The 26,407-nt window shown below is 34.4% G+C and overlaps 3 protein-coding genes across 3 annotated transcripts in view; 2 read left to right on the forward strand and 1 right to left on the reverse strand.

Moving 5' to 3' along the window:
* LOC133187665 (germinal-center associated nuclear protein-like) overlaps positions 1-1,295 on the forward strand; it is a 33,190-nt gene extending 31,895 nt beyond the window's left edge. Inside the window, exon 29 of the mRNA XM_061323083.1 lies at positions 324-1,295. Coding sequence (XP_061179067.1) covers positions 324-898 — 575 coding nt within the window. The 3' untranslated portion in view covers positions 899-1,295. The remainder of the gene's footprint in view (positions 1-323) is intronic.
* LOC133187666 (germinal-center associated nuclear protein-like) lies at positions 974-24,634 on the forward strand. The gene is given in 22 exon segments (XM_061323084.1): positions 974-999; positions 3,881-4,010; positions 4,606-4,671; positions 5,007-5,091; positions 5,408-5,603; positions 6,760-6,845; positions 11,509-11,642; positions 11,824-11,949; positions 12,897-13,033; positions 13,464-13,527; positions 13,614-13,731; positions 14,077-14,108; positions 15,151-15,182; positions 15,423-15,964; positions 18,156-18,280; positions 18,282-18,419; positions 18,864-19,025; positions 21,294-21,417; positions 22,444-22,642; positions 22,961-23,132; positions 23,318-23,420; positions 23,682-24,634. Coding segments are annotated over 22 exon segments (3,372 nt in total). The 3' UTR covers positions 24,257-24,634.
* LOC133187580 (uncharacterized) lies at positions 12,288-14,187 on the reverse strand. Its single transcript, XM_061323002.1, has one exon. It carries the CDS (start codon positions 14,178-14,180, stop codon positions 12,519-12,521), a length of 1,662 nt encoding a protein of 553 aa, XP_061178986.1. The 5' UTR covers positions 14,181-14,187; the 3' UTR covers positions 12,288-12,518.
* Positions 24,635-26,407: the final 1,773 nt, after the last annotated feature.

Consider the following 26,407-nt stretch of genomic DNA (forward strand, 5'->3'; position numbering starts at 1 on the left):
AAGTTGGTTAGGGCAGTTTATGGTTTATAAACAAATCTAGAAAATGAAAGAGACAGAGAAGGTTGGTTTTTCAAGTATGATGGTGATACATTAATTGAAACTCACTGCATTGTGTTATAACCAACAGTGTATATGTACCTCCTACAATTGAAAACTTATTTTCTTATTTAAACAAACTAAAAACTAACAAGCAAAACTTGAAATATGATAATTTTGAGATTATGTAAATAAATATTTTTTAACAGATTATGTGTACTCTTTTCCATGAAAAAAAATGAAAAATAAATTCTAGAAATGTTACATATTTATGTGTTTATTTTCAGGAAATGTTTCCCTTGAGAAGACATTTTACAGAGCAGCCGCTAAGGAGTTAGCACGGAGAAGAATTCTCAGGAACCTTAAGACCGGACCCTCCAGTGTCACACAGAAGGAGAAGTCTAACACTGTGGACCCCCTACCTCAGACTGTTTGTGAGGCCAAGCAATCATCTGATCTTTTGTCCACAACTATTGAAGAAGAGAAACTCAAGTCCCAAAAGTTTGACAAATACCTTGAGAATTTAGTGAATGGAACAGATATGGATCAAACTGCTTCCCTAGATGTTACAAACATGCCTCTTTGGAGCATGTATGAGTCCGTAGAGGAAGTGAGTGTCATGTCTAAGAATTCTTTGAGGGACTCGATGTATGATCCTGAGGTCAGTGTGTCTTTTGCGGACTCGGTAAATGACTCTGAGGTCAGTGTTTGGCGATATGGACGATACAATCTGGACAAGACTCTAAATCAGCCCCGGATCTCAGAACAGTTTGAAAAACTAGAGGAGGACCTAAAGAGTCATAGGAGAGCCAGTGATGTTTTTGAATTACAACTTCAGAGGTGGATCCAAGAGGGTGTATGAATGAACAAATATATTATACAAGTGTGATTAAAAAAGAGTGTGCAATAATTGTGGGTATTGAAATGACAGGTCAACATGATCAGAGTTGTACAAAAGAACAGGTGCTGAAACATGCATTGAAACAATTTATTGCTGTTATAGTGATCTCAAAATGATGTATGAAAAAAAAAATTAATTTGAAAAAAACATGTGACTTGAGAACTTACAGCTTTCATGTGGTATTTTCATTGAATTAAAGCACTGTAAGTCATGTGGTTACAAATTTTACAGAAGATAATTGAAAGTAAATGTGAATTTCTGATAAAAAAAAATTGTACATATTAGAAATATGAAGTGTTGGAAATTATTGATCATAAGAATATGAAAAGGAATCTTTGAATAAAGTCATTTAACATGCTGTGTACATTTACATCCTCTGTCTATTGGATATTATTTATTTACTGAAAATGACACTCCAAGCATAAAGTATTCCACCATATTCTATTCTGACACTTCGAAAGATCCTTTATACAAGTGAGTTTCAGAACTGATTGTCCTCACAATGGAAATAATCTATACAGTTACATATATTATCTTTCCAAAGTATACCATTCTATTTTTGTTATTTAAGGAATAACTGTCTAATTTTTTTGGTTTCACGATGTGATCAATCAATTGGCTTGCGTGAGAATTTGCATAAACGCCGAAGTTGTTTATGCATAAAATTATCACGCAAGCCAATCGATTGATCATTGTCATGAAACCAAAAAATCTGACAGTTATTCCTTATATTTACATGCTCTTGATTCTGCAAATTCACGTGCTACAAGCCCCGCTTCTGTCTCTGTTTGTCCCGCCCCGCACGTGATTTTTTTTTCACCACACCTATCGATGAACCAGTAGATTTATGTAGAAATGAAATATTTTTATTATTTGAAATTTTATCTCAGACAAAAACCTTGGAAATGTAAATATATGTGTACATGTACATATTATAGTAAATATAATTATCATTAAAATAATATTCATTTCACACATATTTACCCACACAAATTCCTATAATTTGTTATATTCAGAAATGTATAATGCTTTATATTGATTATTCATAATTATTTAATGCCCTGTCAGTAATGGTTAAAAGTTATCAAGGAAGATAATCACAATTCGAATTGTGACAAAACATTTTTCCGGCAATTTTTATTGTAATTAGTAAAAGCTCAATCCAAAAGCTTAATTTATTTTAACCATTTACCTGAGTCATGGCAAGAAGGAAATTGTAGATATCTGTGAATATTTGTTTTCCATTCTTATTTTTTTCAGTTCTGCAGAATTTTCTTACAATTTTACATAGAGTTGACAACATACCACTACTAATGTTAACAATGTACCAGTACAAATATTTACAACATACCAATACTGGTGTTAATAACATACCAATACTAGTGTTAATAACATACCAATACTAGTATTAATAACATACCAATAGTAGTGCTAATAACATACCAATACTGTTGTTAACATACCAATGCTAGTAATTATAACATATCAATACTAGTATTAATAACAAACCAATGCTAGTGATTATTACACACCAATACTAGTGTTAATAACATACCAATTCTACTGTTAATAACATACTAATGCTAGTGTTTATAACATACCAATTCTAGTGTTAACATACCAATACTGGTGTTAAAAACATACCGTTTCTAGTGTTAACAACATATCAATACAAGTGTTAATAACATACCAATACAAGTGTTAATAACATACCAATACTAGTGTTAATAACATACCAATACGAGTGTTAATAAAACCAAAGCTAGTGTTAATAACATACCAATGCTAGTGTTAATATACCAATACTAGTGTTAACATACCAATACTAGTGTTAATAACATATCAATCTTAGTCAATCTTAGTGTAAATACCATGCCAATACTAGTGATAATAACATATCAATACTGGTGTTAACAACATACCAATACTAGTGTTAATAACATACCAAGACTAGTGTTAATAACCTACCAATACTAGTGTTAACAACATATCAATACTGGTGTTAATAACATACCAATACTAATGTTAACAACATACCAATACTAGTGTTAATAACATACCAATAAAAGTGTTAATAACATACCAATGCTATTGTTAATATACCAATACTAGTGTTAACAACATATCTAGCTAACTATTCTTAATTTACGTGACTAGGTGAATTGTGTTGGTGAGGATACATGCTTAAATTTTATACCTCGGCTCCAAAGGAGAGGGGGGTATACTGTTTTACCCTTGTGTGTCTGTGTGTCTGTCTGTAACAAATTTTGGTCACTGTTTTCTCAGCAACTACTCATTGCAGATTCTTGAAATTTTAGCACACTCTTTGTTTAGGCATGCCATATGTTGGGATTCATTTTTGTATGAATCCGATGTCAAATTCCTCCTAATCCATCCGTCTGTCCGTACCATACATAACAAATTTTGGTCGCAGTTTTCTCAGCAACAACTCATCACAGGTGCTTGAAATTTTAGCACACCCTTTGTTTAAGGATGCCATATGTTGGAATTCATTTTTGTTAAGATCCAAATGAATTTCCACTTCCTGATTATCACTGTCTGTCCATAACTGAACTTGTATATTCACATCAGAGCAGGGCTATTATTAGTGAGCATTGGCTCACAGACTTCTTGTATCTTATTGTTTTACCAAAGTATACAAATACAAATGTTAATAACATACCAATACTAGTGTTAATATACCAATGCTAGTGTTAATAACATACCAATACTAACGATTCTTAATTTACGTGACAAAGTGAATTGTGTTGGTGAGGATACATGCTTAATTTTCTCTTATTTTTTTAACCAAAGTAAAGCCAGATTCAAATTCCATTTTTTCTTTAGTGACAATACAGTGTACCATCTAAGTGAATGTGACTTCAGTCTGAGTATGCGTCTTAAAAGAAAATAAGGAAATAATCAAAGAGATCTTTTTACAAGACCTAAGAAGCAGTCAGACTTGGCTACTGCCCGGCCTTTGTGGGCACTTGTACATCCCGTGAAGGAAAGATATGATAGCGAGGAGAAACCCAGACTTCATCCTTACGAGGTGTTACAGAGCTCAGAAGGGGTGAGTGTTATCATGGGTTAACTTTCTCTTAGTTTTACACATTTGATGGCTCAAACTTTGATCTCTCAAAGTTCCTTAAATCAGTAGTAAAACCATTGTCCCAGTTTAGAATAAAACAGATTTACTCTTGAATTCTCAAAGTATTCTCCAAGTTCTGCTACATGCATGTAAAATTGTTTATATCTTACTCTCAATACCTCCAAGTTTACATATAATAGTGACACGACCAACTTGACATCCATCCCTGATTGTCCTTTAGGATAGAGATGTGTGTATTCTTATCACAATGATAAATGGCTGTAATGAATTTGTTTTTTGAGATGTGAGAGTTACGAGGTTAAATCTTTTTGTGATGTTTATAATTTTAAGTGGGAAAATGCACAAACCAACAATAAAGAATTGAATAAGCTTTATTTACACATTAATATTAGCATAAACAATTTATGTTTATTTACTTATTGCCCTGTAAATTTACTTAGTTAGAATCATTTTTGTTTTGATGTAACCATGCCTATCATTATGCTTCTGTTAAATATAATCCAAAATGAATCATACATGAAAAATGTATGTATAAATTATCTTTCTTTATTGACAGTCTGGCAATCCTCAGTTGAATTACACTTTGGCTGTGAAGGAGTACAGTAGATTCTCAATTGATCAGGTCAGTTTCTTTTAATTCATAAATACTGGAAAGAGAACTTTAAAGACGTCACATGTAGATGTATATATGAAGTATGGCTAAGCTTTTCTTAAGCTGAATGTTATTTTCATATTCATTCATGTAAAGATATTCCTTGGCAATAAGCATGTTTGTTTTAGCATTTCTTCTGAATCAGATAATTTTAGATACATACATGTAAATAGCAGTACCTCTGCACTGCACACTACAATTAGCTTGTTTATAATTAAAAACATTGGAGGGGGGGGGGGTATTGTACCTTATCTATTTTTACGTCGATTTACAAATTTAAAATATTCAAAATATTTGTTAAACAGGAGGAACCGTTGCCATATGAATTGAGGACCCTTCCAACCCTGACCTTGACAATGACCTACTTACTGAGTGAGATAGCTGACCGAGGTGAGGATGGCAAGTGGGGGGATTGGTTTGATTTCCTCTGGAATTCGTAAGGTACCCAAAATGTCTAATAGCTGAAGGTAAGGCTGTAGAAGATACATGTGTATTGAGGTCATTAAGTCTTATTGGTCTATAATGGTCATGAGGTTTTTCACAATGGAGATCAAAGATGTACTAGGAAAAATTGAAGTGAAAGAGAAACACTTCATTCTCCATTTGAATAGTATGAAGTAAAGTTCACATCATTTCACGTAAATACAAATTGTAGGAGATCACTCAGCAGCAGTTCTGTAACGTGGAGAGTGTGGAACTCTTGAAGAAGTGTGTCCATTTCCACATCTTCTGTGTGGACATTCCTTTGATGACACGATTAACAATGAGAACATTACAAAATGTCTGCAGACTCTAAAGGAAAATTACTCAGATCTGGAGAAGAAACAAGTGTTCTGTGCTAACGAGGCAGAGATGAGGTGTTATATGGTGCTGATGAACCTCAATGAGGGCGATATTCTCAGGTCAGTATCACTGGATATCTCACAGGGCAAAATTACCATGATTACTGTGAATGTGTTATGTAACTACTATTGATGCTTAATACTTAGCTGTTATTTATCTCTTAAGAAACAAGAGGCCCATGGGTCACAGTGCTCACCTGAGTAACTTTGGCCCTACTGTTATTCACCTGATTTTCCCCTTATAATACCTGTTGTGGCCCCGTCCTACCCCAGGAGTCATTAATTGAATAATTTAGAATCTACACAACACCAGGATGCTTCCACTTAAGTTTCAGCTTTTCTGGCCAAATGGTTCTTGAGAAGAAGATTTTTAAAGATTTTGCCTATATTTTTCTATGTAAAACTTTGATTCCCTAATGTGGCCTCATCCTACCCCCAGGGGACATGATTTGAACAATTTAGAATCTACAATACCCCAGGATGTTTCCACATACATTGTAAGTTTCAGCTTTTCTAGCCCAGTGGTTCTTAAGGAGAAGATTTTTAAAGATTTTTCCTTTATATCTCAATGTAAAAAAAATTGGATTCCCTATTGTGGCCCCGCCCTACCCCCGGTGATTATGATTTGAACAATTTAGAATCTACACTACTCCAGGATGCTTCCACATAATTTTCAGCTTTTCTGGCCCAGTGATTCTTGAGAAAAAGATTTTTAAAGATATTTTCTACATATTTCAATTTAAAACTTGGATTTTCTATTGTGCCCCCCCTCCCTTCCCCCGGGGGTTATGATTTGAACAATTTAGAATCTACACTACCCCATAATGCTTCCAGATAAGCTTCAGTTTTTCTGGTCCAGTGGTTCTTGAGAAGATCCCAAGGATGCTTTGTACCAATTTTGGTTAAAATTGGCCCAGTGGTTCTTGAGAAGAAAATGAAAATGTGAAAAGTTTACAGACGGACAGAGGACGGACGACGGACAAAGGGTGATCAGAAAAGCTCAATTGAGCTTCCAGCTCAGGTGAGCTAAAAATTCTCCCACTCTTTTGATTCTGATTCTAAATGTGTGAATTTTAAATTATAGTAACATGTGCTTTATTCCAAAGTTTATCTACATGTACCTATAAAAAAGTTTTAATATACTTGTACATGTGTATCTCTTCGATTTTGTACATTATATTGACATGCATTTTACATGTATATTTCACACTTTCAGAGAAACCCAGCAGTTAAGACCAGAAGTTCGGAATTCAACGTTTATTAACTACATGTATGCCCTCAAAGTTTATGCAACCCTCAACAGTAATAACTAAGTGAGGTTCTTCTATCTCGTTAGGGAGGGGTCTTCTCTCTGTTCTGTATCTATACAGGTAAGTTTACTTTTTTAGTTTCACTGCAGATCTGTAACGACACTGGTTCAAATAATTGGATGGATGACCGAAGAGATACGATTCAAACTGTTTATTTATTATACATCAAAAAAGTGTTCATGGTTAAGAGTAACAAGTGTATATGTCTGCATTTTTAATCTGTCATTCTCAAAATGTTACTATCCATGTGTTCCTAACATATTCTTTCACTAATTTTGCAGCAAAACATCCCCTGCAACTGTTTTAATAGCTCTCATGGGCCCGAAGTTGTCTGACAATAAATTCTGTCTATTTATATCACATAATATACAATGTTATACATGTACCAGTATTCATAACATAATGTATGCTCAGCTGAATTAAATGAAGATGTTTGGTTAATCACGATAATTTAGACATTTTCCATTAAATCTTATCTTTGCAAAAGAAACAATAAATATTTTTTGCACATATTTTACTCAATTTAGGAAAAAAGCATTACATATCCTGGTGAAAACACATCACAAGGGAGTATAGGTAAAATTTAATGCTTTTAAACTGATTTCTCATGTAGGCTAGCCCTTTTGTATGCACACTATTGACACAATGTAATGTAATGGACTGACCACATTGTACAACTGTGTGACACTGGGCAAGGCAGCATTTATTGAACCAGAGGAAAACTGTTGCCCACGGCGATCATCCATCATAGAAAGGAAACGCAGTACATCTATGGGGTGAGATGTTTCACTTTCAATTCCTAAAATCTGTTCTGTGTTAATTTATGACTTTGAAACAATGCATTTCATATACATATATTTGTCTTGCTGTAATTAGAGCACATGGGCTGCTACACATCTGGCCAGTAAACGATGGGTTACAGTCTCAAATCCTGTAGTTATATCTCCCTTTCCAGGGGAGACATATTGTTTTTATCGATTTTCTTCTTCTTCTTCTTCTTCTTCTTCATCATCCAAATTTTGTCCAGACCGTAACTTTAATACCCTTTGACATTAAGACTTCAAACATGGAACATAGATAGATGACATTGAGAAGGAGTGGACGCCACCAACATTTTTGACCTTGACCTATTTATAAGGTCAAGGTCAATCTTTTACATCAAAATAGAGTTTAGCCCATAACTTGAGATCCCTTTGATATTAGGACTTCAAACTTGTAACATAGAAAGAAGACCCTTAGACAAAATGCACTGCATTAGAATTTTGACCTTGACCCCTTTCTGCCTTCAAGGTCAAATAGGGAAAAAACACAATCTGACCATAACTTGAAAACCTTTTGACAATAAGGCTTCAAACTTGGAACATGCAGAGGTGGTATAAAGGAGGGATGCATGCCACCAAAATTTTTGACCTTGATTCAATTATTATAAGGTCAAGGTCAATCTTTTACATCAAAATAGAGTCCAAGCCATAGCTTGAGTACCCTTTGATATTAGGACTTCAAACTTGTAACATAGAAAGAAGACATTGATACAAGATGCAACACACCAAAATTTTTGACCTTGACCTCTTTTCTTCCTCAAGGTCAAAATAGGGAAAAAATTTGATTAGACCATTACTTAAGAATCCTTTGTCATAAAGACTTCAGACATGGAACATGCAGAAGTGGTATGAAGGAAGGATGCATGCCACCAACATTTTTTACCTTGATCCAATTATTATAATGTCAAGGTCAATCTTTTACATCAAAATAGAGTCCAGGCCTTAGCTTGAGTACCCTTTGATATTAGGACTTCAAACTTGTAACATAGAAAGAAGACATTGTTACAAGATGCAACGCTTCAAAATTTTGACCTTGACCCCTTTCTTCAAGGTCAAATAGAAAAAAACATGACTAGACCATAACTTGAGAACCCTGACATTAAGACTTCAAACTTGGAACATGGAGAGGTGGTATAGAGGAAGGGTGAATGGCAACATTTTTTCACCTTGACCTATTAATAAAGTCAAGGTCAATCTTTACAGGAAAATATAGTCTAGGTCATAACTTGAGAACTTTTTGACATTAGGATTTCAAACTTGGAACTAGGAAAGACAACATTGAGACTAAATGCACTGCATCAAAATATTTGACCTTGACCACTTTCTTCAGGGTCAAATTAAGAAAAACATGACCAGACCATTACTTGAGATCGTTTGACATGAAGACTTGAAATTTTGTACACAGAATTTGAGTTGAGATGCACTGCATTATTATTTTAGACCCTGATCATATATTTGCACTCGTTAATGTTGGTAAAGAAGGGGAGACATGTGTTTTTTTTTTTGTTAAAAAAACAATACCCACTAGTTGGTACTTGATATTGTATGTTGTGTCCTTGGTTAAGAAATTTTATCTGCATTGTCCCAGTCAGTCCACCTAGCTAGCTTAAATGGGTACCAGCTTATGCTTAGAGTTAAACTTTGATTGATTGGTGTCCCATGTAGGGGAAGTCAATGACTCTTGTTGACTTAGCACCACAGAAAAACTGGGTATAAGCACCAACTTCATGAGCTGATGGCCTGTCAAGGATACAGCTTTAATTATATCACATTTTTTCTCTTGCCTCATTGACCACAACACTTGCTTGAGCCACATTACTATGGTGTTTTTTTTTTGTTTTGTTTTTTTTAGATTTCTTCATCCCTCTCCCCACCCCCCTTTTGACCCCTGTGTCAACAGCAAAACTAAAACTAAATCAACTCAATATGAGGATGTTTCATTACAGTATGAATAACATGGCCATGCTGTTAAAATATTATCAAGAATACTGTGGTTTCATTAATATTCGTGGGCATCAATTTTCGTGGATTTAGTAAAAATCACTGTTTCGAGGATACGTAAATTCGTGGAAAATGATCATACCAAAAAAATTACCTTTTAATTTTTTTTCACTCTCTATATGCTTCAGCGGGAATCTTCACGCCATTTACAATGTTAAGAGTATGTTAATATTTTAAAACAATTACTTACAGGTGACAACTCTTTAATTTATTCTTTATATTTTACTCATCTGTATTTTTAAATTCGGAACCTTCAAGCGTTTACAACGCAGTGTACATAGTATAACAATAAAGGGTGAGGAATTCCAAACACCGTCTCCATTGTAAGACTATGATCTCAACTGGCAAATTAAATATCGGATATTGAAACAGATTATTAAAAACAATTAATTAGAATAGACTTTAATTTAATCAACGTTTCCGTTAAAAGGTGTGCAAGTATCTTAAAATATTAAGACAATTTGGATTTTTTCTTTTAGGCGCACATACGGACGATAATTAAGTTGGCACCAGAGTATTAAAAAGTAACAAAAATAATTAAGTACTTAAATTTACAAAATGGTGTTAGGGACTTTTTTCACATGCACAGCGTGTTGTTTTTGGACTCAACAGTGACATCCAGACCCTCTTGTTTGCAGATCTCTGAACAAACACATCCACGCTCGCCGGATACGACGCAACGCTTAAACATGCAAAGTGGACGACAAACAAACCTTGAAGGGCTTCGAAACGGCAGGACTTCCGAACATACATACATGTACCCGCTTTCTCATGTTCAAATTAGAATAAAATTGTGTTTATAATTTGTATTTTTAAGCCAATTATGAACAGAGAGTAATTAATTATTTCTACCGAAATTTTTATTTTACGGTAATTTGTGTTCACATTGTGTAGGTGATAATTGGTGTTGGACCATTAGATTGTTTGAGAATAACAAATTTACACATTAAACCTGATTATTTATCATCCTTTGTGTTTACCTCTGATTAGTATATGAACCGCGGTTCTACGTACATTTTGTCTGTTTATCCCCGTGCAGAATATTTAAATATATTTTGCTAAAAATTGCCAGATAATTATCAAACAGTATTTTTAAAAAAAAATATTCCTTAAAATGATAAAATACATTTATAAGGCCAACCTGCTGGGGAAAGGGGGGTATTCATATATATTAACGAAAGTCGTAATAGGCTTTTTAAAGGTTTATCATAAATCAAAATGGAGGCACCAAACTTCGATGAACATTTGATTTCGTGGATCGACTCAAAAACGAAATCCACGAAAATTGGTGTTCCACGAATAATGATGAAACCACAGTAGTATTTTTTCTTTCCTGAATACTTGTACAAGCCCTAGTACATTCCATTTCTGTTGTATCTAGGCAATCTATGGAGGATCATTACCAGCTTTCTCATTACAAGAACCAGAGAATAGTTTTGACATAATGGAAAATTTATTGGGCAGATAATTGGGCAGATAATTGTCAAAGATTCAGGTGTGTGTTTGATCAACAGAAACAAAGACAACAAATGATTAACTAACATTTTAATTTTCAAAAGAGCTGAATGGTTAAAGTTAAATGTATGAAAATGTTATGTACAATTATAGTACTGTGAAATCACAAATTTTCATCTGGGTTTAATTTTCATTGTTCTTGAGGTATGAAGAGACCCACAGATTCATGTCCATTTCATATAAATATCTACTCAGCACTTCCCCAACGATGAAATCAAATACCCCTGAGACAATATCTTTTCTTCAAACCTTGAAAATTTGACCCCATGAAAATATGTGATTTCACAGTATCACCAAGATCAAAATATTTAATTTCAGATTTTGTGGATTCTCCAAGAAAGGATGCAATCAGAAGCTACAATGTTCCTGATCAAATATCTGTGTCTACAGATAAGATGGCTGCTCCACAACCTACTGTTGTACCGAAAATCAAGGTCACTTACACAAATGAGGTAAATGTCATATGGTATTGTATTGCATGTTTACTTATCAGATATTTAGTACTTTCTACTGAAGAAGTCTCATGAGGCAACCACAGTTTTGCAATGCGCTTGAAGTTTATTACATTTAGAATTCAGTTTCATTTTGATAATTTTTCAAGAAGTGAAAGAGACCGCTAAGTTTCTATTCTAGGAGGTCATTGCCAACATATGTCTGGAGATTGAACAGGAAGCAAAGCGTGAATTAGATAAACTAATGAAAATCTCACAATCTTTGTACGATTCTATCACTAGAGAGGTTGTCACTGAATTTGTTTTTGTTTGTATGTTGTTTAACGTCCCTCTTGAGAATTTTTTCACTCATATGGAGACGCCACCACTTGCCGGTGGAGAGCTGCAAATTTTGTCCTATACTCGGCACTTACGGCCATTGAGCAGTGAGGGATCTTTTTCGTGCCAGCACCTACTGAGACACGGGACCTCGGTTTATACGGTCTCATCCGAAGGACAGGTCTCCACTTCCCACAGTGGAATTCGAACCCGCGACGTAAGGATCAACTCCTTACTTCGCGACTCTAGAGCAGACGCTCTAACCACTGCGCCACGCGGGCGACGTCACTGAATTTGTATCGTAAGTTGATTTTCTTTTGAGTTCTCTCAAAATTACTTAAAGCGGAGACAAATATGAGAGTTGGTGAACCACAATGCGCCTTGCAGTTACAAGGTTCATCTCAACTTTTTATTCTAAATTGGCACCATGAGTGGAATATAAAGATTTCATCTTACATCGTTTTTATGGTCAAGGATAATTTATGGACAGACAGATAAACAAACATTAAAAAAAGAATTTACCATGGCTATCATAATTTTCAAGAGGTATAAGTAACATTACAGTAAATATTTGATCTTTTTTACATTTCCTTTGAATTCAGCCACAAACAAGTTGTCATTTTTGTCCACACATACTCCCCATGGATTCTTCAGGTCACAGTTATCTATGAAACGGAGGAACTGTCCATTCTGGTCTAGGATGTGGATACAGTGGTTATTACTGTCTGCTGTCAGGATCTGACCCTGACTGTCTGTTGTGATGCCACGAGGTTCAAATGGTTTGTTCTTTGTAGCAGAAAGATGACCAGTGTATCTAAATCGGAGTTTGCCTGTCTGGTTAACCACTACTAGAGCACCAGCTCCACAGTCAGCCACACAGATATCCAAGTTTCTGTTCTCATTGATGTACTTGATTGTGTTATTTCCTGAATACAGAGGTTTACCCTCATCATCAAACTTGATTGTTTGTTTCTCTGCGGAGCCCGAGAAACGGACAAGTTTGGATTGTGTTTCATCATCACTGTGCATGGTAACCAGGAGATCACCAGAGGAGGTGACACAGAGATTGCATGGTACCCAGCCCTGTAGTCTGATCACCTCCTCTGTCTGTCCATTCTTCACTTTATTCACAGATCTTGTTTTCCAGTCAGCATACACTAGATCCCCATCCTTTGTCACTGCTATATCATTTGGCCTTTCTCCAGTTGCTGTTTTGATTTTCTTGATATGTGAGCCTTGAATGCAAAAGCATTTGATTTCACTGTCTGGGTGTGCACTTGTCCAGATTTCTTCTTCACTGAGACAGATAACACAACAGAGGTATTTATACCCAGTGTTTATAGTAGTGATAAGCTCTGATTCTTCCAGCAGTTCTCTGGTTGCTGTCTTTGGTTTCTTCAGTGTGTAGCCATTTTCTTCTGTTGTGGTAGATAATGGTGTCAGAGACCCAATCAACATGTAAAGCTGTTCTCTATCTATCACCTTTGGTGTAAATGTTGGCAGGGATACCAGAACTCTAGGAGGAAGTTTGCTGAAATCTTTGTCTTTAGAGCTGAATTCCATGGCTGTAGATATTTCATTTGATTCTACAACATTTTTCAGGTGGAGCAATGTGTGTTCAATTACTGACTGTATCTTTTTGATTTCATCCAGATGTTTCTTCAGAATGTCCAGGTGTTTGTTTTTCATCTCTGTAATTTCTGCTGTCAGTTTGTTGACAATGATGTCAATCTCTCTGTGCCATTCTTCTCCATGTTGTTTCAGTGCTGTTGTAAGTTCCCCATATTCTCTGTCTAAGTTTGCAATCTGGGTTTCTGTGTCAGTGACAATTTCTTTATATGTTGGAGAAATTCTGTTTTCTAATTCCTCCAAATCTTTTTCAATGGTTTCTCGCTTTAAATTGTAAGTTTCAAAAAGGGTCGACCATTTGTGTTTTTTATGACTGTCAGATATTGCACATATAGAACAAAGAGGTATGTCACATTCCTTGCAATATATGTCACAAGTTTTGGCTTGATGTGTTGCACACTTTGGATAGATCAACGTGGATTTTCTTTGTTGAAATGGGACAATTTTATGTTTTTCATAATCATCAGATATGTGTTCCCCAATACAGGGTTTACAAAGATTGACATGACAGAAATCACAGTACATCTGTACTATAGCTGTCTCACATAGGTCACATCTGATGACATCCTGGACACTGAGGCGGGGATCCATGATAGCTTTAGATCTAAAACTACAAAATATCATATTTCATATTATACTATTTTTACTGAATGTATACTCTTATGATTCTTGTTTAAAGAGTGACATCATTTGAATTATTATGAAAAAAACTACTTCTCAATCCTTGATTTAAGATACCTCAAAGCAGAAGTAAGTCAATCATATGCAGATGTAAAATAAATGCATGGTTATTTATATCTCATTGATGACAAAGAAAACAGTACCTTGTTAGAGATAATTCAGTCTATTTCTCTGCAAAAAGAAATACAAAAAATGGCGGACTTTGTTATCACCAGGTATTCCTCAGATAAACATATATATAGGTTACACCTCTTGGTCTGGTGTTATTAAGAGTTATCTCTCTTGTCTCATATTAATCAATCTAACCCCCAAAAAGTAGATTTTAAAACAATACATCAGAAAAATTAACTTATTAAGAGGAAACCAATAATTTCAAAAATACAAGAAATAGGTGAAAATCAGAATTAAAAAAGTTGCAATTAATAAATAAAATATATTTCATATAACAAATGAAAATTAGACAAGACAAAGGATATCTCTTTTAGACTATTTCAGGGGATGTTTGTTTGAAAATTTTGGCTGATTCATGTTTAAAATTAAAACAGGTCACATGACACAATATGGTCACTGAGAAATAAATCTTGTCTTCAACTAGCAATAACTTTTTCCTTTTCAATGATCAAATCCTTCATTGTTTTGATCGCAAGCTCATTTATCTTTTGATGCCGAAGCCCTTACTTGATGTTTCCTATCTTCCTAGTATCTTGATGTTTTGCCTATTATGATTATACTAATTATAGTATTTCCTCTAAACTGAAATATTTTCCCCTTTAAGGACATTAGCCAAACAAGCTGAGACAGAAGCCGAGTTATTGAGACAGAAACAACAGAAAGCTGAGAAAGAGGCCATGATAACTCGGTCAGCCGTGTACCTGACCAGGAGACATTGAATTTGTCTACTGTAGAAATTAGGTATGATACATTGACAGGAAAATTTGTTTTTATCTTTTTGAGAAATTTAAATTCTTCATTGACATGTAAACATGCAGTAAAAATGTCAACAAGAAATTTCCAAATGCTTGCTTATATCCTTACTTTAAAGAACACTGTATTTCTGAGATAAATCGACTATTTTGCCATTTTGCTAGTTATATCATTATGAACTTCAACAAAAATTTCATTTCTTTTATAATGATATTGTCATAATTGTAGGGAAGTACATGCAGAATTAAAGAGACAAAGAATCCAGAGGTGTTCTGCAGAGATAGCAGATGTCGTTCTGAACTCCACTGTTCAGGACATAACTCAATCTGTATCCTCAGAAGTGTATCAGAAAGACGTCTTGGAAAGGCTTCAACAGTTAGCTGACCTTGAACACTGTGTCAAGGTCAAAAGAGCAGGTCACTATCTAAGAATGTGGAAAGCTCAGGATACTGCTCGAATCAAGTTTAAACGCTCCTTGCTGGACTTCCCTTCATCAATATCCATGATGGATCCAGCACAGCAGATAGAGACTTTAATTCCACACAGAAGAGTGGACGGTGTCCAGGAGGGAGGATTCTATGTGAACCAGACAACAAAATTATCTGTGGAGTCCCCAGTGATGTTTGTGAAGAGATCTGAGGTAGAGGACAAAGTGCTGACAGCACTTGAAATCTACAGAAATCTGTGTCAACAAAAAGCTTGGAAACATTTGGACATTTGTTCTCTTGGTGGAAGTTGTCTGCTGAAGAAAAACAGAGTGTCTTGTAAAAGTAGGTCATCATTAGAGCTTAACAAAATGAGATTGAAACTATTAAAAATGTCCATATTTAAAAAAGTTTTATCACAAAGCATTAAAAATAAAGTGCTGATCTCTTTGTGCATTGTAATAGCTATTGGTCACATGCACATTCATGGTATAACAAGTTCGAGTAATTCGAGTAACATATAATTTGTCGGACTATTAGGGGAGTAAAATACTCTCAACTTTTTGGCTAAAGATAAAAAAAATCATTTGATATACCTTTGAAAATTATTTTCTATATAACTATATAAATTCCCCTCCCCCCCCCCAAGTCAAATATTTCCCATGTTTTACTGAGCAGTCAAGGGAAACTAGTGATTTCTTTACCAGACCCAGACTACATACAGACAGACCACCAAAGTCAAAGTCTCAGTCATCTCAAAAAATGGCTGAAGGCAAAATTCTCAAGAGGGACATCCAAATCTCACCAACACTCTTCAATACATGTAAATCGAACTACTTGTATAATCAACAGATATTTGAAAGATATTATTTGATGTTTGGATGAGAATAGTCTGATAAGGAAATCAAATATGTCACTGAAAGAGACTTAAGAGTTTTAGATGAGAATTATTTTTATATTGGTCTTATTTGTTGTTTATATCAGTGTTATTTGTTATCTATATCAGTGTTATATGTTATTTATATCAGTGTTATATGTTATTTATATCAGTTTTATTTATTATTTATATCAGTTTTATTTGTTACATATATAAGTGTTATTTGTTATTTATATCAGTATTATTGTCATTATTTATATCAGTATTATTGTCATTATTTATATCAGTGTTATTTGTTATTAATATCAGTGTTATTTGTTATTTATATCAGTGTTATTTGTTTCAATGACAGAATGAACTGCTGAGTTTATATACTGTACCAGTTACTTATTAAGGAATTAATTTAATAGCTACCCATTTTGTACGGTAAAAACTGGGTTGGGGCAGTTTACGCTTAATAAACCGCGAAGCAGTTTGTAAAATAGCGTAAACTGTTTCAACAAAGGTTATACCGTATAAATTGGGTAGCTATTAAATTCATTCCTTATAATTTAATTTTCATCTATTTGGTTTAAGAAAAAAAGATGATTGTCCTTAAAAAATGACTTTAATTTGTACAAAATTTGAATGTAACGTCAGGCGGATCGATACGTTTTTGACGCAAGTCATTGTGACGTAGGCAACCAATTTTATACGATATAAAGTAAATTTTTTATCCAATCAAATACAGCGTTACAACCAGAATTAAATTACATGTATATATGAATAAATATCGGGCAGTCTGGGTGTTTGTGTGAGACTCCTGGAGGGTAATATATCCATTCATGATGTACCTGGCTCCCTTCTGGGAACCTCATGTCTTCTTTTTGTTATGCCTCCACCTCTCATTGAAGATCCAGAGTGGGTAAGTCAATAGTTCAGAGGTAGATGTTTTATTTTACTTAAAAAAAACTGCTGTGAAAACTTCTTAAATTTTGTTTACTACATAGATGAAGGTTTAGGGAAGACATCTGTTGAATAGAGGTCAAGATATGGCTTACTAGTATACTTATTTAAGTGAAGCAGTACTTTATATTCTTTTAAACTGAAAAGAACTTTTTTACTGCATAGGTGACATTGAAAAATGAATGCTCTTAAATGTTTGAGGTTGTTCATTCAAAAGGTCAAGGTCAAAATGGTTTATTTTCACATTATTTTACTTATATCTCACTGTTGATTCGATACGCAAGAGCATGCTCTACGTATGAATAATTTCTAAAACGATGTAAGTTATTGACAAGTTGATGAAACAAGAATATCACCAGTCTCATTTAAAGTCGTCATTTCGTAAGTTCTATGGTCAATACAATGACCTTGTCAGCAAATACAATTTATCATTATGTCAAATGCTGACTGATGAGCACATGGCGGGTGTGACTGTGACCAGTCAGCAGTGGATACTTACTCCTCCATGGCACCTGATCCCACCTCTGATGTTTTAGAGGTCCGTGTTTGCTCTGCTTCAAAATTTGTATTGTTTAATGGACTTTTGAGCTTGAGTACTGTTTGTTGTCTCTATTCATTTTATAAAAGAAACAGACTTCTTATTCACAAATTTGATTCTAAGTATATTTTGTAATGATATAATAATTTCTTTTTCACATCTCAATATTCTTTTAGCTTCTATTCGAAGAAGAGAAAAAAGATTAGAAGATCTCTTGATGAACAAGCCAAACACTCCTGCTCTCCCATTGGTTGTATTGTGTCCTGTTCCAGCCAATGAAAATGTAGAGGAGGACTTCAGAGGAGATGTAGAGGAGATGTCTGAATATTGATGAGTTGGTTGAAGATGGGAAGATAAGTGACATTTCTCTCTGTGTTGTGAAATATGATGAAGATTTTCCTAAAGGTGTGGATGTTGAGGAACCAGAGGTCACAGAAAAAGTAAGTGTTCAAATGTGAATATTTCCATTTTTTAAAAATGTATTATAAATAACAGAGATCAAAGCTTGTCGAGCCCTCTTTGCATTTTTGACACGAGCCCATATTTCTCAGTTATCATGTATTTTTTTAATCCTGCAACATAGTTTTACATACAACCTCCAAAACAAGCGATTTTCAACAAATTTGTGCACATCTCTGCAATTGCAATTTGACGTCATGGCGTAATCAGTGCGATGTACAATAAGTCGCAATTCTTTTAGACTTAAGAATGCATAAGGCTATATTTCTGCATTGACCTAATAGGGCTGTGGTTTATTGGGTTACCTTTATTGGTCAGTGCAAGCAATGGTTGAAGGAGTAATTTTTCCTCATCACAAGTATACTTTAAGACAAAAGTGGTGGTCTTGATATACATTATGACCTAAACTTTTGTGATACCTATAGTTATCAGAGAGTGTTAGAAGGCTGACGGAACACTCCCCAGAGCCCCCTGATCTGATGGTCCAGCAGTGTAGGGCTGTGGTGGAGGACTTTATACAGGATCAGTTCTACAGACCAGTGTTATATAACCTAAAACAGAGGAAACTCGGTGGATATCTACACCAGGTGAGACTTTCTACTGGAAATGAAATATAGCTTATATATTGAATGTATGCCCCTCCCCAATGCAGAAATATATTATGATTACACATACAGTAAAACACACTTATAGTGAGCATGCTTATAATGATTCGATGCTTACAGGAAGTGATTTTCATTCCCTGTGAGTTTAAGATATAAACAATGGATATAACGAATTATGCTTATAACGAAGCAGAATTGGCCGTCCCTGGCACTTTGTTATGAAGTGTGTTTTACTGTGTATTGTTCTTTGTCATGGATGCCTTTATGCATATGGTTGGCTGTGTGTTTTTGGTAAACAATTTCACAGCTATTTCTGTTGCCCGTGACCTGAAAATGGGGCATGATCATGACACAAGGTCATAATTTATTTGTAAGACATTAGGGGCCATGTTTTTGACCTGTTTAAGATTCATATTCTTTACTGGATCTATGGGATTGATCAGTGTTGATTTTGTTCACCTTTTACATTGGAATTTATTTTTATTAAATCTAGATATAATGATAAAAAGTAAAAACTCAATAACTTTTCATGTTATTCAAGAAGTAACATCATTAGGTATACATGTTAAACTAATTATTTTTAAGTGTACTTTAAGGTACTCTAAACGTACATAATTACCGTATTTGGCTGAATATAATACGCACTTTTTTCCTAGAAAATGTTTTTGTGAGAAAGGGGTGCATATTTTACACCACAACAGGATTTTGATAGTGTTTTCTTTCAGGTGAAACACAGCTATCATACGGACATATCGTAGTATTACCTAGACTTGTTGAAAATGTTATATTTATAATCTATTGATAATGATAATCTGTTGTTAACATGATTATTACACTTAAAATTTAGTGCAATCTTCCTTTTCCACTGATTAGCGCACTATAACAGTGAAGCAACATGTAAGGTGCCAAAATATGAATACCGCTAAAATAAGTATGTTTACAGAAGTTCTGACATATGACAGTTGGTACGTCTTACCTTCATGCAAGTCTGATAAGGTGATAAATGAAAACTTGCTGAGGAAAGGAGGTGTTTGTTGTTTAAAAAAAGAATATAATTCGTGTTTTTATGCCCCGCCATGAATATGGCCGGGGCATATAGTGTTTGTCATGTTCGTCTTCCGTCCTTCCATCCCTCCATCCTTCTGTCCTTCCGTCTGTCCTTCCGTCACACTTTGCGTTTAGCTCTGTTCAAAGCTCAGTTTCAAAGAAACTATCCAAGGTATTTTTATCAAACTTCATATGCTGATAGATATTGAAGAGAGCTATGCAACTGCATCAACATTTTTTGACCTTGACCTTTCCTTTGACCTTGACCTCACTTTTCTTAAATTAGTGTTTAGCTCAGTTTTAAAGATACCATTCAAGATAGTGTAATCAAACTTCACATGTTGATATATACTGATGTAATTTATTCAACTGCATCAACATTTTTTGACCTTGACCTTTCTTTTGACCTTGACCTCACTTTTCTTAAATCAGTGTTTAGCTCAGTTTTAAAGATACCATTCAAGATAGTGTAATCAAACTTCATATTTTGATACATACTGATGTAAGCTATTCAACTGCATCAGCATTTTTTGACCTTGACCTTTCTTTTGACCTTGACCTCACTTTTCTTTAATTAGTGTTTAGCTCAGTTTTAATGAAACCATTCAAGATATTTTTAACAAACTTCATATGCTGATACATACTGATGAGAGCTATCCAACAGCATCAATATTTTTTTACCTTGACCTTTCCTTTGACCTTGACCTCACTTTTCTTAAATTAGTGTCAAACTTCATATGCTGATACATACTGATGTAAGGTATTCAACTGCATCAATATTTTTGGACCTTGACCTTTACTTTGACCTTGACCTCACTTTTCTTAAATTAGTGTTTAGCTCAGTTTTAAAGAAACCATTCATAATATTTTTATCAAACTTCATATACTAATACATATTGATGTAACCTTTTCAACTGCATCAACAATTTTTGACCTTGACCTTTCCTTTGACCTCACTTTTCTTAAATTAGTGTCAAACTTCATATGCTGATACATACTGATGAACGCTATTCAACCTTATCAATATTTTTCCACCTTGATCTTTCCTTTGACCTTGACCTCACTTTTCTCAATTTGTGTTAAAATGCTTCATTACTAATATACCCTCGGCGGGGCATTCATGTCCTATGGACATATTTCTAGTTTTTCTTTTGGAATGATGTTGATTGATAATTAACTTGAACTCTTGAAATACATTTACAGGACCCAAACACAATAATTACCCTGTACAATGCTGTGATTGTTCATTTACAACAAGTGCTGACATCACCAGAACTGTTGAGTTATTCCTGGCCAGTCAGTGAATTCACTCATTCTAAGATGCATGGTAAGTTATGGTGTCCAGAATGTTGAAAGTCTGAGTGACTTTAGCTTTCTGTCATTAAGGTGCCTATTTGAATAAACTGTCATTTGTACAGGATAAATACATGTTACATTATATTCTCTTTTCTGTGAATTGAGAGTGCATTGTACTTGATGATTCCTTCCTGCATATAGAGTATTGGGAAAATGGAAATTATTTTGTTCATTTTTCCTTTCTAATCAATGTTAGACCTTGTAACAGAGAAGTAAATGTAACCTAGAACATGTTCACAGACAAAAAAGGTGAGCAGAGGCTGTATTATATAGAGAATATTACGTACTAAAATCCATATCATATGTCATATCAGCCCAAGGACCGAGAGCTGATATGGGGCCCGAGGGCTGATATGACATATGATATGGATTTCAGTATGTAGTATTCTATTTATCATATATTTAAAATACTTAATATGCGAGTTCACATAAAATCATTGAAGAATGTTTCGTGCATGTCTATGACCTTTTTCTTTAAAATCTAATAAAGCAAATTTAAGGTCTTTGAAAACAAATTAAGTCCACAGATGATAGTATAGAATTATTTTACATGTATATTTAAATAAGATCAAGTTAATTAACTTTTAAACTTTAAACAAACATTACTTCCGGTTTGATATGGATTTTTGCCCGCCGATCTGATACGTGGTATGGATTTTCGGACAAGTCCTTGATATGGGTATTGTGACATCACCCGTATCGCACAGTGCAGAATCTGTGTATTTAATACTAAGTATTTGAGAAATAGAAATAGAGTATGTTGTGGGTATTATAAACTAGAATATGTACATAGACAAAAAGGTTTTGTGAGCAGAGGCTGTATTGTATAGAAATAGAGTATGTTGTGGGTATTATAAACTTGACTGAACAATCAGAAAATATCTTGATACTCCAAGACTAATAGAATAAGGTAACAGAGATTAATATAAATAAGATCTTGCTGAAACTATGGGCCAAATAGTCTAGGAGAGTTATAGCATTTCTTTTTTTCTATCAGACTTACCTCCCCTGTATTGGAATACAGACAAACAAATGACATTGGTCTCTGACCTTCTGGATGACCTTCAGCTGCCAAGTTTTACCTACAGTGTAGAAGAGGATGATGATTGGTCAACAGTCTGTCGTGATGTATGGGCTTTTGTTCAGAGAATTACTGATGGATTTCCACCATCTCAGTGTGTAGATCTCACATCTAAGTAAGTCTATTAATTTATAGGTGATATCCCAGAAATGTTGGGTACGTTCCACATTTTTCATATGATAGATAAATTTGAAGATTTCAATGGGCTTTTAAAGAAAAGTCTTGTAGGTCCTTTTTTCATTTTTTTCAATGCCATCCTCTTATTGCTATGTATGGCATCAGTATAATATTATTTCATAAGTCTCCTTCAATTCAGGTACATTTTAAAGATTTTTATATACCTGCAAAATGAGGATGAAAATAATATAGTAATTGAATGCCTGGTGAAACCATGGCATAATTCACCTCTAAATTACTTATTTTGTTTCCCCAGAATTAGAGTACTGCTGCGACAGACACGTCTAGACTTTGAGGATACATGTGACCTTTGTACAGGGGTCAGTCAGTGTAGCCCAACCTACATCAACATGCCCTGGACTGATGTCATTATGACCTGTGTTGAATTCATGATCACTGTAGCAGACTTTACCGATCTAAATTCAGAGGTTTTATTTGTCTATTTTGATTCATTACATTTTTTAGTTACCAAACTCAAATTTTTAAGATGTTAATATACGATTTTGAATTTCAAGAAATATTTTGTCATGAAGCTAAGAATTAGGTATCTTGTATTTTTACAAAGTTCTGTTGTTGAAATGCTGTGATTGAGTTCTTTTAAAATGTTCTACAGAGTGGACTTGAGGAGGTATTATTGGTGTACAGCAAGGATGCCCTCTTTGACTTTAACCCTCCTGTTGAGTGGCGGTATCTAGAAAATGAAAGAGACAGAGAAGGTTGGTTTATAAAGTGTGATGTTGATACAATAAGTAAAGCTCACTACATTGTGCTTGTGTTGTAACCAGCAGTGTATAGGTACTCCTACAATTGAAAATTTATTTTCTTATTTAAACAAACTAACAAACAAAACTTAAAATATGATATTTGGAGATTATGTAAAAAAAAACATCTTTTAACAGATTATGTGTACTCTTTTCCATGAAAAAAATGAAAAATAAATTGTAGAAATGTTACATATTTATGTGTTTATTCTTCAGGAAATGTTTCCCTTGAGAAGACATTTTACAGAGCAGCCGCTAAGGAGTTAACACGCAGAAGGATTCTCAGGAACCTTAAGACTGGACCATCCAGTGTCACACAGAAGGAGAAGTCTAACACTGTGGACCCACTACCTCAGACTGTTTGTGAGGCCAAGCAAACATCTGATCTTCTGTCCACAACTATTGAAGAAGAGAAACTCAAGTCCAAAAAGTTTGACAAATACCTTGAGAGTTTAGTGAATGGAACAGACATAGATCAAACTACTTCCACAGATGTTACAAACCTGCCTCTTTGGAGTATGTACGAGTCCGTAGAGGAAGTGAGTGTCATGTCTAAGAATTCTTTGAGGGACTCAATGTATGACCCTGAGGTCAGTGTGTCTTTGGGGGACTCGGTAAATGACTCTGAGGTTAGTGTTTGGAGATATGGACGATACAGTCTGGACAAGACTCTAAATCAGCCCCGGATCTCAGAACAGTTTGAAAAACTAGAGGAGGATCTAAAGAGTCATAGGAGAGCCAGTGATGTGTTTGAATTACAACTTCAGAGGTGGATCCAAGAGGGTGTATGAATGAACAATGTTATACAAGTGTGAATCAAACAGAGTGTACAATAATTGTGGGTATTGACATGACAGGTCAACATGATCAGAGTTGTACAAAAGGACATGTGCTGAAACATGCATTGAAACAATTTATTGCTGTTATGATGTATGAAAAAAAATTAATTCGAAAAAAGCATGTGACTTGAGGACTTACAGTTTTCATAGTGTATTTTCATTGAATTAAAGCAATGTAAATCATATGGTTACAAATTTTACAGCAGATAATTGAAAGTAAATTTGAATTTCTGATAAAAAAAAAATTGTACAAATTAGAAATATGAAGTGTTGGAAATTATTGATCATATGAATATGAAAAGGAATCTTTGAATAAAGTCATTTAAATGCCGTGTACATGTACACACTCTCTTTTTTTTGAATATTATTTATTTACTGAAAATGACACTCCAAGCGTAAAGTATTTCACCATATTTTATTCTGACGCTTCGAAAGATCCTTTATACAAGTGAGTTTCCGAACTGATTGTCCTCGCAATGAAAATAATCTATACAATTAAATATATGATCTTTCCCAAGTATACCATTCTATTTGTGTTATATGTGTACATGTACATATAGTAAATTTATTATACCCCACGCAACAAGTTGCGTGAGGTATAATGTTTTTGACCCGTCCGTCAGTCAGTCAGTCCGTCAGTCCTGTTTTTTTGTCAGCGCAACTCCTCATAAACCGCTGCACAGAATTTCGTCAAACTTTGCAGATATTTAGGACACAATGTGTAGATGTGCATATTACCAGGAAATTCCGATTCCTTTATTTTTTCTCGGAATTTCGGCACTTTTCAACTTAGATTTTTGGCCATATCTTGAATATGGAGATGAACAGTTTGTCAGCGCAACTCCTCATAAACCAATGCACAGAATTTGGTCAAACTTTGCAGATATTTAGGACACAATGTGTAGATGTGCATATTACCAGGAAATTCCGATTCCATTATTTTTCTGGGAATTTCAGCACTTTTCAACTTAGATTTTTGGCCATATCTTGAATATAGAGATGAACAGTTTGTCAGCGCAACTCCTCTTAAACCGCTGCACAGAATTTGGTCAAACTTTGCAGATATTTAGTACACAGTGTGTAGATGTGCATATTACCAGGAAATTCCGATTCCATATTTTTCTGGGAATTTCGGCACTTTTCAACTTAGGTTTTTGGCCATATCTTGAATATAGAGGTGAACAGTTTGTCAGCGCAACTCCTATTAAACCGCTGCATAGAATTTGGTCAAACTTTGCAGATATTTAGCACACAATGTATAGATGTGCATATTACCAGGAAATTCCGATTCCTTTATATTTTCTTGGAATTTCGGCACTTTTCAACTTAGATTTTTGGCCATATCTTCAATATAAAGATGAACAGTTTGTCAGCACAACTCCTCTTAAACCGCTGCACAGAATTTGGTCAATCTCTGCAGATATTTAGTACACAGTGTGTAGATGTGCATATTACCAGGAAATTCCGATTCCTTTATTTTTTCTGGGAATTTCGGCACTTTTCAACTTAGGTTTTTGGCCATATCTTGAATATAGAGATGAACAGTTTGTCAGCACAACTCCTCTTAAACCGCTGCACAGAATTTGGACAAACTTTGCAGATATTAAGTACACAGTGTGTAGATGTGCATATTACCAGGAAATTCTGATTCCATTATTTTTGCCTTAAGAGTTTTGCCTTTTATTGAAGAAACTTTCCAGCTAGGTAATAAGAAACTCCACTGGAATCAGCTTTTTATAATGAAATTCTATGTGAAATATTTTATGACCTTAAAAGACCCCTATTGATTTTGAGATCAAAATATTAATGGTTTAACACAAACACACACTCACACACACACCATCTTCGATAGTTCTCTCTCTCCCCCCCCCCTCTTCAAATTGGTGTGCTTTGCCTTAAATAATTTCATAAGTACAGTATATAAACAGATTCATATGACTACATCATAATTTTGTTTCCATCAATTATTTAAATGTGTAAACTGTCATGTGTTGGACATGGACTTACACTCATTAACAAATCGAAAACACTGAGGAATTTAAATAACAGTTTGTCAGCATAATTCCGGCACTGAATTTCCTGAAACTTTGTAGGTATTTCAGA

This window comes from Saccostrea echinata, unplaced genomic scaffold (genome assembly GCF_033153115.1).
Source record: "Saccostrea echinata isolate AGI-Se365-2 ecotype Australia unplaced genomic scaffold, CSIRO_AGI_Sech_v1 ptg000015l, whole genome shotgun sequence".
NCBI lineage: Eukaryota > Metazoa > Mollusca > Bivalvia > Ostreida > Ostreidae > Saccostrea > Saccostrea echinata.